The sequence below is a fragment of the Physeter macrocephalus genome, chromosome 5 (genome assembly GCF_002837175.3).
Source record: "Physeter macrocephalus isolate SW-GA chromosome 5, ASM283717v5, whole genome shotgun sequence".
NCBI classification, from domain to species: domain Eukaryota; kingdom Metazoa; phylum Chordata; class Mammalia; order Artiodactyla; family Physeteridae; genus Physeter; species Physeter macrocephalus.
The window spans coordinates 82825729-82838462 of record NC_041218.1 but is presented as its reverse complement, the minus strand read 5'-3'; the positions used below and the strand labels follow the sequence as shown (position 1 = coordinate 82838462).

The window sequence follows — 12734 nt, the reverse complement described above, 5'->3', positions numbered from 1 at the left end:
TTAGTTTAAAACGCTCAAGAGTGTTTAGAAATTTGCCAAGAAATAAATTTAAAAATTCACATCTTAAAATGAGAGTATCGGGCTTCCCTGGTGGTGCACTGGTTGAGAGTCCGCCTGCCAATGCAGGGGATGCGGGTTCGTGCCCCGGTCCGGGAAGATCCCACATGCCGCGGAGCGGCTGGGCCCGTGAGCCACGGCCGCTGAGCCTGCGTGTCCGGAGCCTGTGCTCCGCAAAGGGAGAGGCCCCAGCGGTGAGAGGCCCGCGTACCGCAAAAAAAAAAAAAAAAAAAAAAAAAAAAAAAAAAAATCAGAGTATCTACAGTGCTAAAAACATTGCCTATATATAAAATGGTCTACCTTGTGTGTGCAATAAAACAGTGTTTTTGAGTCTGTATACAATTATTCCATATTAAAGTATGCACTGAGTGTGACCAATTAGAAAAAGGAACTACTGGATTGTGCTTCAAGGCTCAATACACTTAGGATTTTTCAGGCTCTGAGTATTATTTGGTAATTCTGTTCAACTGCTTTTATGATTAGATAGTTAATCAGTATCGCTGGTACAATCAATAATACAGCTTATACAACCCACTGTATCTTTCATTTTGTACTTCTAAATCCAAAGTGAATACTGTGAGGAAAAAATATTGACACCCGAATCTCTTCTATCCCAGAGCTAATTTGAATTAAGGGTATAGGGCCATACGTTAAGTAAATGATGAATACACCAAGTGGAAAAGCCTGTTCTTTCTAATGACAGAAGCCTTGAATATAACTTTAAAATACTCTTTAAAAATGTATTTTCAAAGATTTCCAAGTAACTCTTTGGATAAGTTCACAGGGCACAGCTGTAAAATAAATACCTATACATTATAGCCGAGTTAAAAATATTTCTTGCAATATATTTAATTCTAGAAACAGTTATACATTAAAACAAATCTCTGTAAACTGAATGAAATCTTAGTGCACCAGTGGTTCCCTGACTTAAAACAGTTATGACCCGTCCCCCACAAGAAGACAGTTACACACTGTTTGAGAAAGTCCATAATAACAAAATGCCCCTATGAAACTAGAAAACTTGTAAGAATTTTTAATTTATTAATATGACTATCAATATGCCTATATACCTAAAAATTGACTTACAGTTACATATAGTGACATATTTTTCAGCCCACAGCCAATGTTTAATGTATATGGGTTGCTGGCAACAGAGTGATATCTCAGAAAAACCTATTTAGATGCTTCGGGGTTTGAAGATCTTGAGTTCAGAAACCAGTGCATTAGGGGAACTCTTAATCTGAACATAAATCTAGTTTTAAATAGAACTATCAGATTTATCAGTAACCTTCTGAAGAATTATATATTAGATTTTCTTTAAGTAGGATACACTTTCTTTTATACCTGATTATTAACATTTCTTATTTTCAGCTATAGAGATCTTCACGAATGTGTCCAACATACCTATATATGTTCTTTTCCCTTTGAAGCATATTTTTAAATAATTAAACTCTTATTATTCAAAGGAACATAAAAATTAATTTTTCCTCTGTAAGAACTAGGACTAAGGCTTATCTGAGGTAGATTAAGAAAGTTTCCAGAAACAAAATAAGCATGGATGAACTATGAAGATTATTTTACACTTTCTGCTCTAGAAATGCTCTCTCTGGAGCAACAAAGGTTAACATTCTGGAGGAAGGAAGAATAGACTGATTAAATGATCTCCACAGATCTTCCCACTAAAGAACTCCAGTATCCATGGGTTTAACTGTTTGGTCATCCTTTGCCTTATCTATTTATGTTCAATGCTGATTCCATCATACTTGAATATGAATATTAATTGTACTCACCAAAATCAGTCTACAATTGACACCTGGGAGATTTCAAGATTAGAACAAAATTTCAATCTCACTACATCATAAAATAATAACCTTCTCTCTCATTTTTGTCTCACAGAATATGGTCTTGTTTTGGTATTTCTACATGGATGTATACTTTTCTATCTTTTCCCCCAAATTTCTAATGAAATAGTCCTCACTGAAATTTAGAAATCAGGCACCAGGAGCCTTTACTGCCTCCTAAAGTCTGCAAACACACACTTAACATCAACTCATCCATTGTCTTCTAACTGAAAAGAAGCACTCTTACCGTGTAGCCCTCGGTATACTGAAAAGGAGCCCTGGAACTTTCGTCTGCTGTTGGACTCAGAGGCTTGGGGTCAGACATGGAGCGTTGCATCATCTTGGCTGTCTTAGGACTTGCTGGGGGAACTTTAGCCATATCGGGGTGCAGTACTTTCTGTGGACTTATATCATCAGGGAGGGGTTTCTCATAAGGTACAAAGGCTGATTCTAAGGCTTTGCCTGGTGAAAGTGGTGAGATGGGTGAATAAAGGACTTTTGGAGATTTGGGTGGGGAAGGAGCCAGCTGTAATGTGGAATCTGCCCGAAGGTGAGATGAATAACCAATCTCTAAAGGTGTTGGGCGTTTCTTGTCTTTGGGTGGAGATGTGGCACCCAGATATTGAGGACTTTGTGTGTCTGAATCTGCTTCTGTTTGACATCCTAAACTGCCCCCTTTGTAAGTCTTTTCTGGTGCTGAAATGTGTTTAATTATTTCTACCTTGGCATCCACGCGTGCCCGTATCGAAGGCGTTCTTATGGTTCCGACTGGTTCAGTTTGCACAGATATCTCTGCTACTGTTTGAACTGCTATACTGGAGACTTTGGAAAGGAGTTTGGCCTTGTCTGCCTCTGTAGTGCTGTCACCGTATTTCCCTGTGCGAGCTTTTCTCCTCGATCTAGTAGGCATACCCCATTCATCCTGATCTTCATCGTCCGTTTGGACGCTTGTATCGACACTCTTTTTAGTTCTCCTCCTCCTACTCACGTAACTCCGATCCGCAGCATCTTCATCGTCAGTTTGTACCCCGCTGTCCACTATCTTTTTAAAGCAGCGGGGATCATCTGCCAGATTTTCCCCCATCTCATCATAGTGGCCGCGGACTTTAGCTCCAGAACTTCTCTTTTTGGGTTGCTTCTCCTCTTTTACAACCACGTCTGTCAGAGGTATTTCTGAAACAGTACTCAGGATGCCAGGTGGGGCAATGTACTGAGTAACCCCATCCGACTGAACTGTGTACCATCCTTGGCTTGGTGGTATTTCAATCGCCACCACGGCAGAGGCTGTGGTGGTGGTATCTTCGGTCGCCCAAAACTGACCACCTTCTGGGGCAGCATACTGACCTTCCAGAATGGCCTGCTCTGTCGTGGTTTGTGGAGAAGCGGTTCCAGTAGGGTCATAGTTATATTGGTAGATCTGGCGGATCTTTTGCTCCTCGAGCTGCTGGTGAAGCTGTTGCTGCAGCTGCTGGATCTGCTCCAGCTGCAACTGTTGCTGCGCTAACGTCTCCTGTCTCATAATGAACTGGGCTTGCCGCTCCTCTTCTTGCTGATACAGGAGGTGCTGCTTCATTGACTGCAGCTCTTCCAGCTTTTTTTGAACCATGAGCTTTTCCTGTTCTCGGAACCTTTGAATTTCCTGCCGTTCCCACTCTAATTCCTCAGCAAAACGCTGCTGCTTAATTTTCTCCAGTTCCAAGAGCTCACGCTCCAAGTCCAGTTGCTGTTGTTGCTTATCTTCTTCGGGGACGATTAAAAGCGCACTTTCCTCTCCCACCACTTCAGAAAATACTTCAGATGCTGTGGTGAAAGTGGGAACTGAGTCCATCGTCTCAGCTGTCAGAGTCTCCATAGGGATCGTTTGCAAACTGGCATTGATATCAGCACCAGTCACTGCAATGTCTGTTTCAGATGCCCCTGTTGTCAAGAAATATGATCTAGGCATTGGCTGGCTCTGGTGCAGGGCGGATAATGAAGTCCCAGCGTCAGTTGTGTGCACACCAGACAAATCCCTCATGGTGCCGCTGAAAATGGAGCCAGGTTGTGTGGTGATAGCAAATGTGGAAGGAATTGGAGTTGCTACTGAAGAATAGACAACACCATTAGATGACCTCAAAACACTCCCCACACCATACTGAGGTCCTGGAGGTGGAGTCATTCTTGCTGTGGAATACTGTGGGGTACTAATCCCAACTCCTGAAATGACTTGTCGTGTTTCTGGATATGGACCTGTAGTCTTGCTTGAATAATCCATTACCTCACCTGAAACACAGGGTAGAGTTATAGTCCAGTTCCCAGAACGAATGATGCTTTTGGGGTTGGAAAGCCCACTCAGTCCTGAAGAACATAATGAACAGGACTGCATGCAAATCCACAGGTTAACCTACCTAGATGCGGAATCAAAGCGATGTTGAACATGCAGGCACATGCAGGCGACTTTGCGTGGAACAGATTAAAAAAAAAAATGAAGAAACAAAAGCGCACATGTACTCCAAAATATGTTGCCAAAACATCCAAAGAAAGATGAAAAGTAACAAAATTGGGAAAGGGACCACATTGTCATCCTGAAATGAGATGAGGAACACCAGAACGATATTTCAAGGAAAGGTCTGTTGCTACATCATACTGACCTGTAGTCATTCTCCCTGAAGTTAGATCTACTGCTGCATCAGTTCCTCCAGAATAATCAAAAGCATTCTTACTTTTATAGAAAAAATGTCCAGCTTCTGCTAAATTAGTGTCAGACATGGAAGGTTTCATTCCCCCAATCCCTCTATAACCATATGGCCCTGCTCGATCATATTGATAGTGATCATCCCTGTAACCAAAACGATCCTGAGGAAGAGTCGTTGCAGGCTGCTGTGCCGTGCAGATCCTTCCAAAAGGTAACTTATAAACCACATCACAGCACACAGCTCTTCTTCCTGCAGTCAGATCAACAGGTTTTTCATCATCTTCTATTATTTTGGTCACCACATTTGAAGTAGCTTCATCCATTGTTACAACAGTTCTATGAGACTTTGAGGTACTGAGATCCACTACTTCCCCATCAGTGATGCCCTGTGATGTGGTGCTATCAGTCCATCCATTTGTGACACCAACAGGAGGTGCAGTAATGGGTTTCGTAAGAGCTGATGTCATTGGGTGTACAGAAGTGCTTAAAGATAAGTTTATTGGCGCTTCCTCCCTAACTGTAGGGAAGGCCTGGCCACTTGGTACCCTGCATGGGGGCTCTACATGCTTTGATGTAGTGAGCTGGAGTGGCATTGCTGTTGCATGTTCTAAACCCACTAGGCTTTCTGTGCCTGTGGTGTAACTTGCAGTAGCTGTGCACGTGACAACAGTCACTGTCTCGGTGACCAGGGATACTGGAGTCACTCCTGATGAAGTTGCACTGAGATTTATAATAGAGGGCTGGACAGCACTAATTTGTCTCCCATACATTTCACTTGTGGTCTGCCTCTTCACATCCATCATGGAAGCAGAAAGATCCATACATTTTTCAGTTACTTTAACTTCCACTTTGGGTACTGTACGCAGATCAATAGCATCACCAACAAGTTGCAACTTGACATTTTCTTTATACTGTTGTTTCTCTAAATGGAGGTGATCTAGAGCAAGAGGCTCTGGAGGAATGGATATAGAGACACTGCTGAGACCAGTACTAGCGATTGTACTTTTGGCTGTTGAAAACTCAGCCTTGGAAACTTCAGCTGGGAGAAACTGTGTAACTGAAGCTGGGGGTTCTTGAAATGAAGATAGTGTTGTGACAGGGATAGCAGAAAATGTCTCCAAAGCTCCTGAGATGTACAGGCTCTGTTGTGAAGAACTTGAAATTTCTGTAGCTGTCATAGGAGGAACTACAGAAAATACTGGCTCAATGGAAATCAGATCTTTGGGGGGTGATCCCAAGGGCCAGCTGGTAATAACCTGACTCCCTGAAGAATCTGTTGGAGTCCCAGGTTCAGATGGCAATGTGATAACCACATAAGTTTCCATGAGGGACTTGGAAAATCTTGGCGAGGACTTGTTAGAATGAGGGGAAAGCGGAGAGGTAGGGGAAGGCAATTTATAATCTGCTGAAGTCACTAAATTTAATGTCATATTTGAAGTTATAGGTAGACCTGTTGGTTTGGGCTGCGTATCTGTTGGTTTTGCGGTAGTGAATGGAGGTTCAGGAACTGCTGGTTTAGGGGCAACTGGAGGTTTGGTTGGCTCAGGTCTATGTGTAAATACAAGTCCAGATGGAACTGAAGATGGCTTAGGTGGAACAGGAGGAGGTACAGTGGTACATATTTTTGTTATAGGTAACCCAGTACTTCTTGGAGCAGCTGTGGTCTCTACTGTAGTAACAGAATCTACTAGAGGTGTAGCTGCAGTAGTCGCAGTCACTGGAGCTGGAACCGTTAACTTTTTTTTAGGATGAATAGTTGGTTTAGGTGAGGTTGGTGGAGGAAGAGGTGGGGGAGGAGGAGGGGGTGGAGGGGGAGGAGGGGGTGGGGGAGCAGGAGGAGGGGGAGGAGGTTGGGCGGATGTGTCCAAAGAAGAACTTCGAAGGAATGGACGAGCTTTAGTTGGAAGACAGGAAATAGAAGGAGTGCCAGATGGCAGCTGAGATGCAGGCTTTGCTTGACCAAAAACGTCTTCAGATAAAAAGCATGTAGTTGAAACCTGCTCCTTCATTGGAAGGGCTGTTAGAGAAGAAGGTGTCTGATCAAACACAGTTTCAGATAGGCTACTTTTTGTTAGTTCAGCCTCCGACTCCTTCCTTGTATCTCTGTAAGCTTCCAAAACTTCCAGAATAATTCCATCCCCTGTTTCCTTCTTGGCTTTCTTCACTGGCTCTTTTTCAGATACAGATAAGTCAGTGGAAATAGTGTCAGCAATTAGCCCCTCAAGTTTAGTTCCTACAGATTCTATGAGAGAAGGCTCCATATCAGATAAGGAAATCACAATGTGATCAGCACTAGTTCTACCATCTGGTATGGTAGTCCGATCTAAAGATATGTCTTCTGGATAGTCTATAATGCTGCCTGGGAAATATGTTGATGAAGAAATTTCCTCAGAATCTTCAAATTTAGTTACAATGTCCACTGGCTCAGTATAAACTGTGGTTATGCTATCCAGGGTAGTAATGGGCGAGGAGCTATCTGTGGTACAAACTGAAGAAACAGATGATGTGAGAGAGGGTGTGTCAGAGGGTGGGGCAGATGTAGCACTTTCTGAAGGCTCAGAGTAGGTCAAAATCAGTGACTCATGAGCAATTATCTCTTGAATTTCTCTTGTATAATCAGTCACATATTCATCCTCAATTTCTTCTGTTGAAAAATGTTGGGTTATTTTAACATCTGGAATGGAGAGTGTTGCGCTGCTGGTCGAATCTGTAAGAGATGCTCCAGAGAGAACACTTGAGGTCAAAGATGCATCAGGCACCCTGTCAAAGTCCACAGTAGACTCTATCATATCATCCCGGATGGGGGGCTGGGTTGGGCTGGATCCAGGTGTTAATTGCATCTGTTGTCTTTTTATGAGTTCTTCATAGGCAGCATCAGCATCTAATAATTGCTTTTCTTCACTGGTAGAAGTTACCATACTACCCAGATCCACAATCTCATGGCTTTCTGGGATGATAAAAGAGCTTGAAACAATGTCTTCCTGAGGCAAAACAGCATGTAAGCTTTCTAGCTCATAAAACTCTTTCTGAAGGTCTGTAATTTTCTGCATGGGATCTTCATAAATCTGTTCTGGAAGTCTTATTTTTTGCTCTCTCCCTCTCTGCTGTAAAAATCCATTTTCTTCTTCTTGCCTCGTGAGCAGACTGCTGTCAACGGAACCATTGTATGTGTCCTCTACTAAAGATTCATAAATATAATCCTCTATTAACATCCCACCGTACAAAGGCTCTTTTTCAAACATTTCATCTCGTTCACTTGCAGCTGGAAAAGCTTTATATTTCTGGCTTTTATGCATCATTTCTTCATACATCTCCTCAGCACTTTTTAATGCCTTTTGGCTACCTTCTTTCTGCATAATAGATTGCTCATCTGTCGGTGAGTATAAAGACACAGCTGTGGGCAATTTATAAACTTTTTGTACTTCGATTATCTTTTCTGGGCTTATTTCAAAGCCTTCTGGGTCTGACTCTATGCTAGGTGAATATTCAGAACAAGAAGATCGATGGAGCTCCTCCATTTCTGCAGCCTGACGTAATTCTTCTGTTGGAGATGCATCTTCGATGGGAGAGAGATTACTGGGTGGTGTCTTTGGTCTTTCCCTCCTTCTCTGAGCTCGAAGTTCATCTTTGTCTTTCTTTGATTTCTTACTAGAACTCTTTCTTTGCTGCTGTTCTAATTCCCGTTGCTTTTCTTGCTCCTTCAATAATTCTTCTTCCTCTCTCAATTCTTCTTCCTCTGAAGAATCTTCAATCGTAGGTAAAAGAGGGCCATGCGATCTGTGTCGAGCTTTGCGTTGCTGTTTGCTCTCTCCTTTTTTGTGACTCGGGCTACTGTCGCTGTCCTCATCAAGTGACGAAACTGATGTAGGGGATGTGCCAGGAGTGAAGCTGGAAGCATGAAGACTAGAAGATCCTTCCCCCCTTGACCGATCTTCCGGAGAGTCTGTCAAGCTTTCCATTTCTAATTCTGGCTCTTCATCAAAGTACAAAGCTGTTTTTTTCTGTGATGACTCTGCAGAGTATTTATCTGCGATCGTGCTATTGAGTTCAATCGTTTTAAATCGACGTAGCCCTCCTCCTCCGGCAACTACAAGTTCTTCACTCTCCTGACTTTTAGTTTCTCTGTATTTAAGTTCAGGACTTTCATCAAAGGTCTCATCGTCTTCATCATGCCATGAATGGCGTCTCCCTGCATCATCATCAAAGCTTGCGCTACTTTTTCGCGTCAGTCGCCTGTGCTTCCCTGCTGTTCCTTTTCCCTTCCCTTTGGTTTCTTCCTTCTTCTGGCTTTCAATACTACTACTAATCTCTTTGAGCTGGTTCCTAATGAACTCATCATCTTCAGAACCTGAAGCATCTTCATCAGCACTCATTTCTATGATTTGCTTTCGAATGAAGTCTTCCTCTTCACCTGATCCTTGACTATCTTCATGTTTATATTCATCGCTGCTTGATGAACCAACACTAGTTCTCCGTTTTCTTTGTGGAACAGGTGAGTTTTCACTTTCGCTACTGTCTTCAATTGAATCATAAGGCTGTCTTCTAGTAGGCAACTCATCAACAAATTCAGACTTTTCTTCATGGTCCTTTCTGGAAGGGATGTCTTGTTGGCTCTCTTTCTTAACAGTGTCTTTTACTTCTTGACTCTCTTTAAGCTCCTCTGAAACTGTAGATTCCAGTGTTTTGGCTAAACTCTGAGTTTTCTGTTGGTCCTTAGGCTGCTCAGGAGAAACCTCGCGGGGTTCTGTTTTCTTTTCTGACTTTTCTTCAAGTGTACTTGCCTGAGCTTCCAAAATGGATAGGACCATACTTTCTAACTTAGCCAAATCTGAGGGGCTGGATGGGCTGCTTTCTTGTGAAAAGGAGTCCTTTTTGAGTCCCTTGAGCAAATCCTTTTCATCACTGGGAATAAGACTTGGAATTTCACCAAGCGAACTTGATATTCCATCAGAAGAATATCCTGTGTCACTCAGACCTTGTGGGCTTTTCGGCTGCTGAATACTTGAAGTGTCTGATTTGTCATCTTCCTTTTCCTAGCAGGAAGGAAAAGATACAGGAAAACTTAACATGGTTAAACTAATAACATGGCCTCTCCATTACTCTCAAGTAACTATTACAAACTGAGGAATAATTATAGGAATTTTTTCAACTATATAACACTTTTTAAAAAAAATCTTTGAGCAGAAAAAATAAAAGCGGTTGATACATATAAAGGTTAGTTTTCATTTAACTTAAGTTTAATTAAATGTCTATTCTCAATCACAACTGATTTTATTTCATTAATGTTGTATCCTTTTACATCTCAATACCATTTTTCTTCAAAAGCATGATTATCTTTCTCGGTACATTTACTTTGGGAAAGAGTTCAAATGGTTGAAGAAAAATTTTAGTAAGTTTCCATTAACATAATTAATACTTCTGGATTATGAGGACAGGCAAAGAATCAGAGGATGGGCACTGTACTTGGCTCCAAGTAGCATGGGATGTTGAAAAATTTACTTAACAGAAACAAGAAGGTAACATGGCCACAGTATAATACTCATCTCACCTACCACAAAGGACTTTTTTTTTTTTTTTGAGAAGAGATGCGAACAAGGCATTGCCTTTTAAGTACACTTTGAAAGATGTAAAATGCTATATTTTACTTGGTATGACTGTTAATATTATTATTCTGTATCACTTGAAATGAATGTTTAGAAAGCGTAAACTTTGAAGAAGCTATGACATAATTGGTCTGACGCAAGGTTTTAGAAAAAGAGAAATATCCAGTTATTATTTTTCTAGAGTTGTTAAATCACATTTATCTTCAGCATCCCATCTCAAAGAAATTTAATAAATTTCTTATAAATGTCTTCAGATTTTAAAATACTTGGAATTTTACCTTCACAATATTTCAAAGTCAGCTCCCTTCAACCAGCACAATAACTAACTTGTGAATGTGAACAAGGGCTTTCCAGGGAGCTGGGACACTTCAGAGACACATCACAGTCTTAAACAACTGCTTTCTTTGGGCTGTGATGAGGCCATGCCAGCAGTTTGCTTTAAGAATCAGAGAGGCCTTAAGCGAAAGTATGAAACAGACTTTTTGCATAAATCCAAATTAAAAATACCTATGGGCAAAATGAAACCCAAGTGATCCAGTTAGTTTCCATGTTTTACAGAGAGTGTCAAAATAACCCCACAGCCCTATGGAATGAAGAAGTCAGAGGAAGAGTTGCAGGAGGACATGCTCTGTCTGACCCTGGCCTATGAGGCCACCTGGATTCTACTAAGTCTGTATCTTGAACTAACCATCTTGATATTTTCAGTGGGTGTATGGCCATGGGTTTCTCCTACCTATCCACAGCTCAAATGAATAGATGTCAGGTTGCACAAAAAACAAATACCATGCAAACACCTCTTTCTTCTTTCTTTCCTGCCTTCGTTCCTTCCCTACTTTCTTCTTTCATTCTTTTTCTCTTCCTCATTCCTCTTCCCCTCGTTCTCAAATATAAAAGTTGTTGGGTTGATACTCATTTTACATTCATTTCCATCTCAATATCTGTCTTTATTATGTATGGCTAAGGATGTATCTCGAGCATATAGGGTAAAATGCACATTAAGTGGTAAAATGCTTTCTGCTGAATTTACAACATGGCAATTCAGAAAGACAGTCTGATACATTCTTTACAACTGTCATGCAAAAGCAATGAATACTCTTTGGTTTACTAAGAATTAACTTTCCTAGACCATTTCAGATATCTTTCCAGAAAAGGATTACTTATCTGCCGTTGTGAGACTATAGTAGTTATATATAGTATATAGCACACAACTAATTGGTTTGTTTCTCTGAAGAGCTACTACACACAAGAAAAAAAAAAAAAAACAGGTAAAGCAGTGTTCTCATAAAATCTTTCTGGATGGTCACAGTGGAGGGATATTTCCACCTCCTCACATCCCACACAATACCAGCACAATATTTTGAGTCCAGTATGCTTTCTATGCCTTTCCTTGTCTGCCTTCCCACCCTTCACTAAATCACAGTAAATACCGTAACCACAGGGATGGGGTACCTAAGCTTCTTGTGGAAAAAAGGTCAAGAAAATGATATTTCATAATCAAATTTTGATGGTGTCATTTGTGTTCTTTATTTTGAGTCTGCACATATTATAAAACATAACAATGTAATAAAATTATACAGATAAGGAGAAAATGAAACTGTGGTTACATATAACAATTCATTGAGTATAATAAAGAATAAATTATAATTGTATACAATGAATTCTGAAGGTTCTACTGACATTTTACAAAAATAAGATTAGGATCAGACATACATAATGTAACAAAGGAAATTAAGATACACTAGACAGAAGACTCAGACGCATAAATATCAAAATCCCTACCTACCCTACAATCCCCCTTATGTGCCCTTCTGGATGTGTTCATGCTTTCTTTCTTTTTTCAGTGCTATGTTCTACCCACTTCTCCCCCTTGCCACTTTCTTCCTGGCCTCTTTCTTCTCCTCACAGGATTCAATCACCATTTACTTATGATGATGCTGTGATGATTTTTCACCTAAATGACTTCCTCTCCATATTATAAGGTGGCAAAAGTCTGCAAAGATGTTGCCCTACAGGTTTGTGGGACTGAGATAAAGTGTTTGGACTGGTTAATAAGGAAATCAAGTTAGGTGACCAAAGGGCATCTGGCTGAACTGTTTAGAAGGAACAACTGGTCATGTACTTATTGTACCATGAGATATTGAAAAAATTCAAAATGTCAATTTTTCTCATACTAACTACCATGGGTATAAATTCCCCTGACAGAGGTGAGTGACCTTCTACTTCATTACTGTTAGCTTGTTAACTATCAGATCATGTACTAACTAGCCTTTTTACCTCTTTAAGATACCTACACATTCCTCTTTTCACCTGCTGCTGCTAAAATTAAAAAGAAAAAAAGCTGTTCTTCATATACATAGATCAGCATACTGAGGTGCTTATGTGTCCATCCATTTACCCTTTCTGCAGCTCTCCACTCTCATTTGTGAGATATCTGGGTGAAAGTTCTAGTGCAATTTGTTCCCATGCAGGTTAACTGGTCTCTCATAGATTTAACATCACAAATCCTTGCTTTATTGAATAACATTCCTTAACGAGGGAACAATTTGATCAAATAAGAAA

The 12734-nt window shown here is 40.7% G+C and overlaps 1 protein-coding gene across 1 annotated transcript in view; it reads right to left on the bottom strand.

Annotated features, from left to right (window-relative positions):
- PCLO (piccolo presynaptic cytomatrix protein) overlaps window positions 1-12734 on the bottom strand; it is a 318762-nt gene that overhangs the window by 118115 nt on the left and 187913 nt on the right. Inside the window, exons 5-6 of the mRNA XM_024129854.2 lie at window positions 4529-9605; window positions 2146-4160 (exon numbers count right to left, since the gene is read on the bottom strand). Of these exons, the coding sequence (XP_023985622.2) occupies window positions 2146-4160; window positions 4529-9605 (7092 nt within the window). The remainder of the gene's footprint in view (window positions 1-2145; window positions 4161-4528; window positions 9606-12734) is intronic.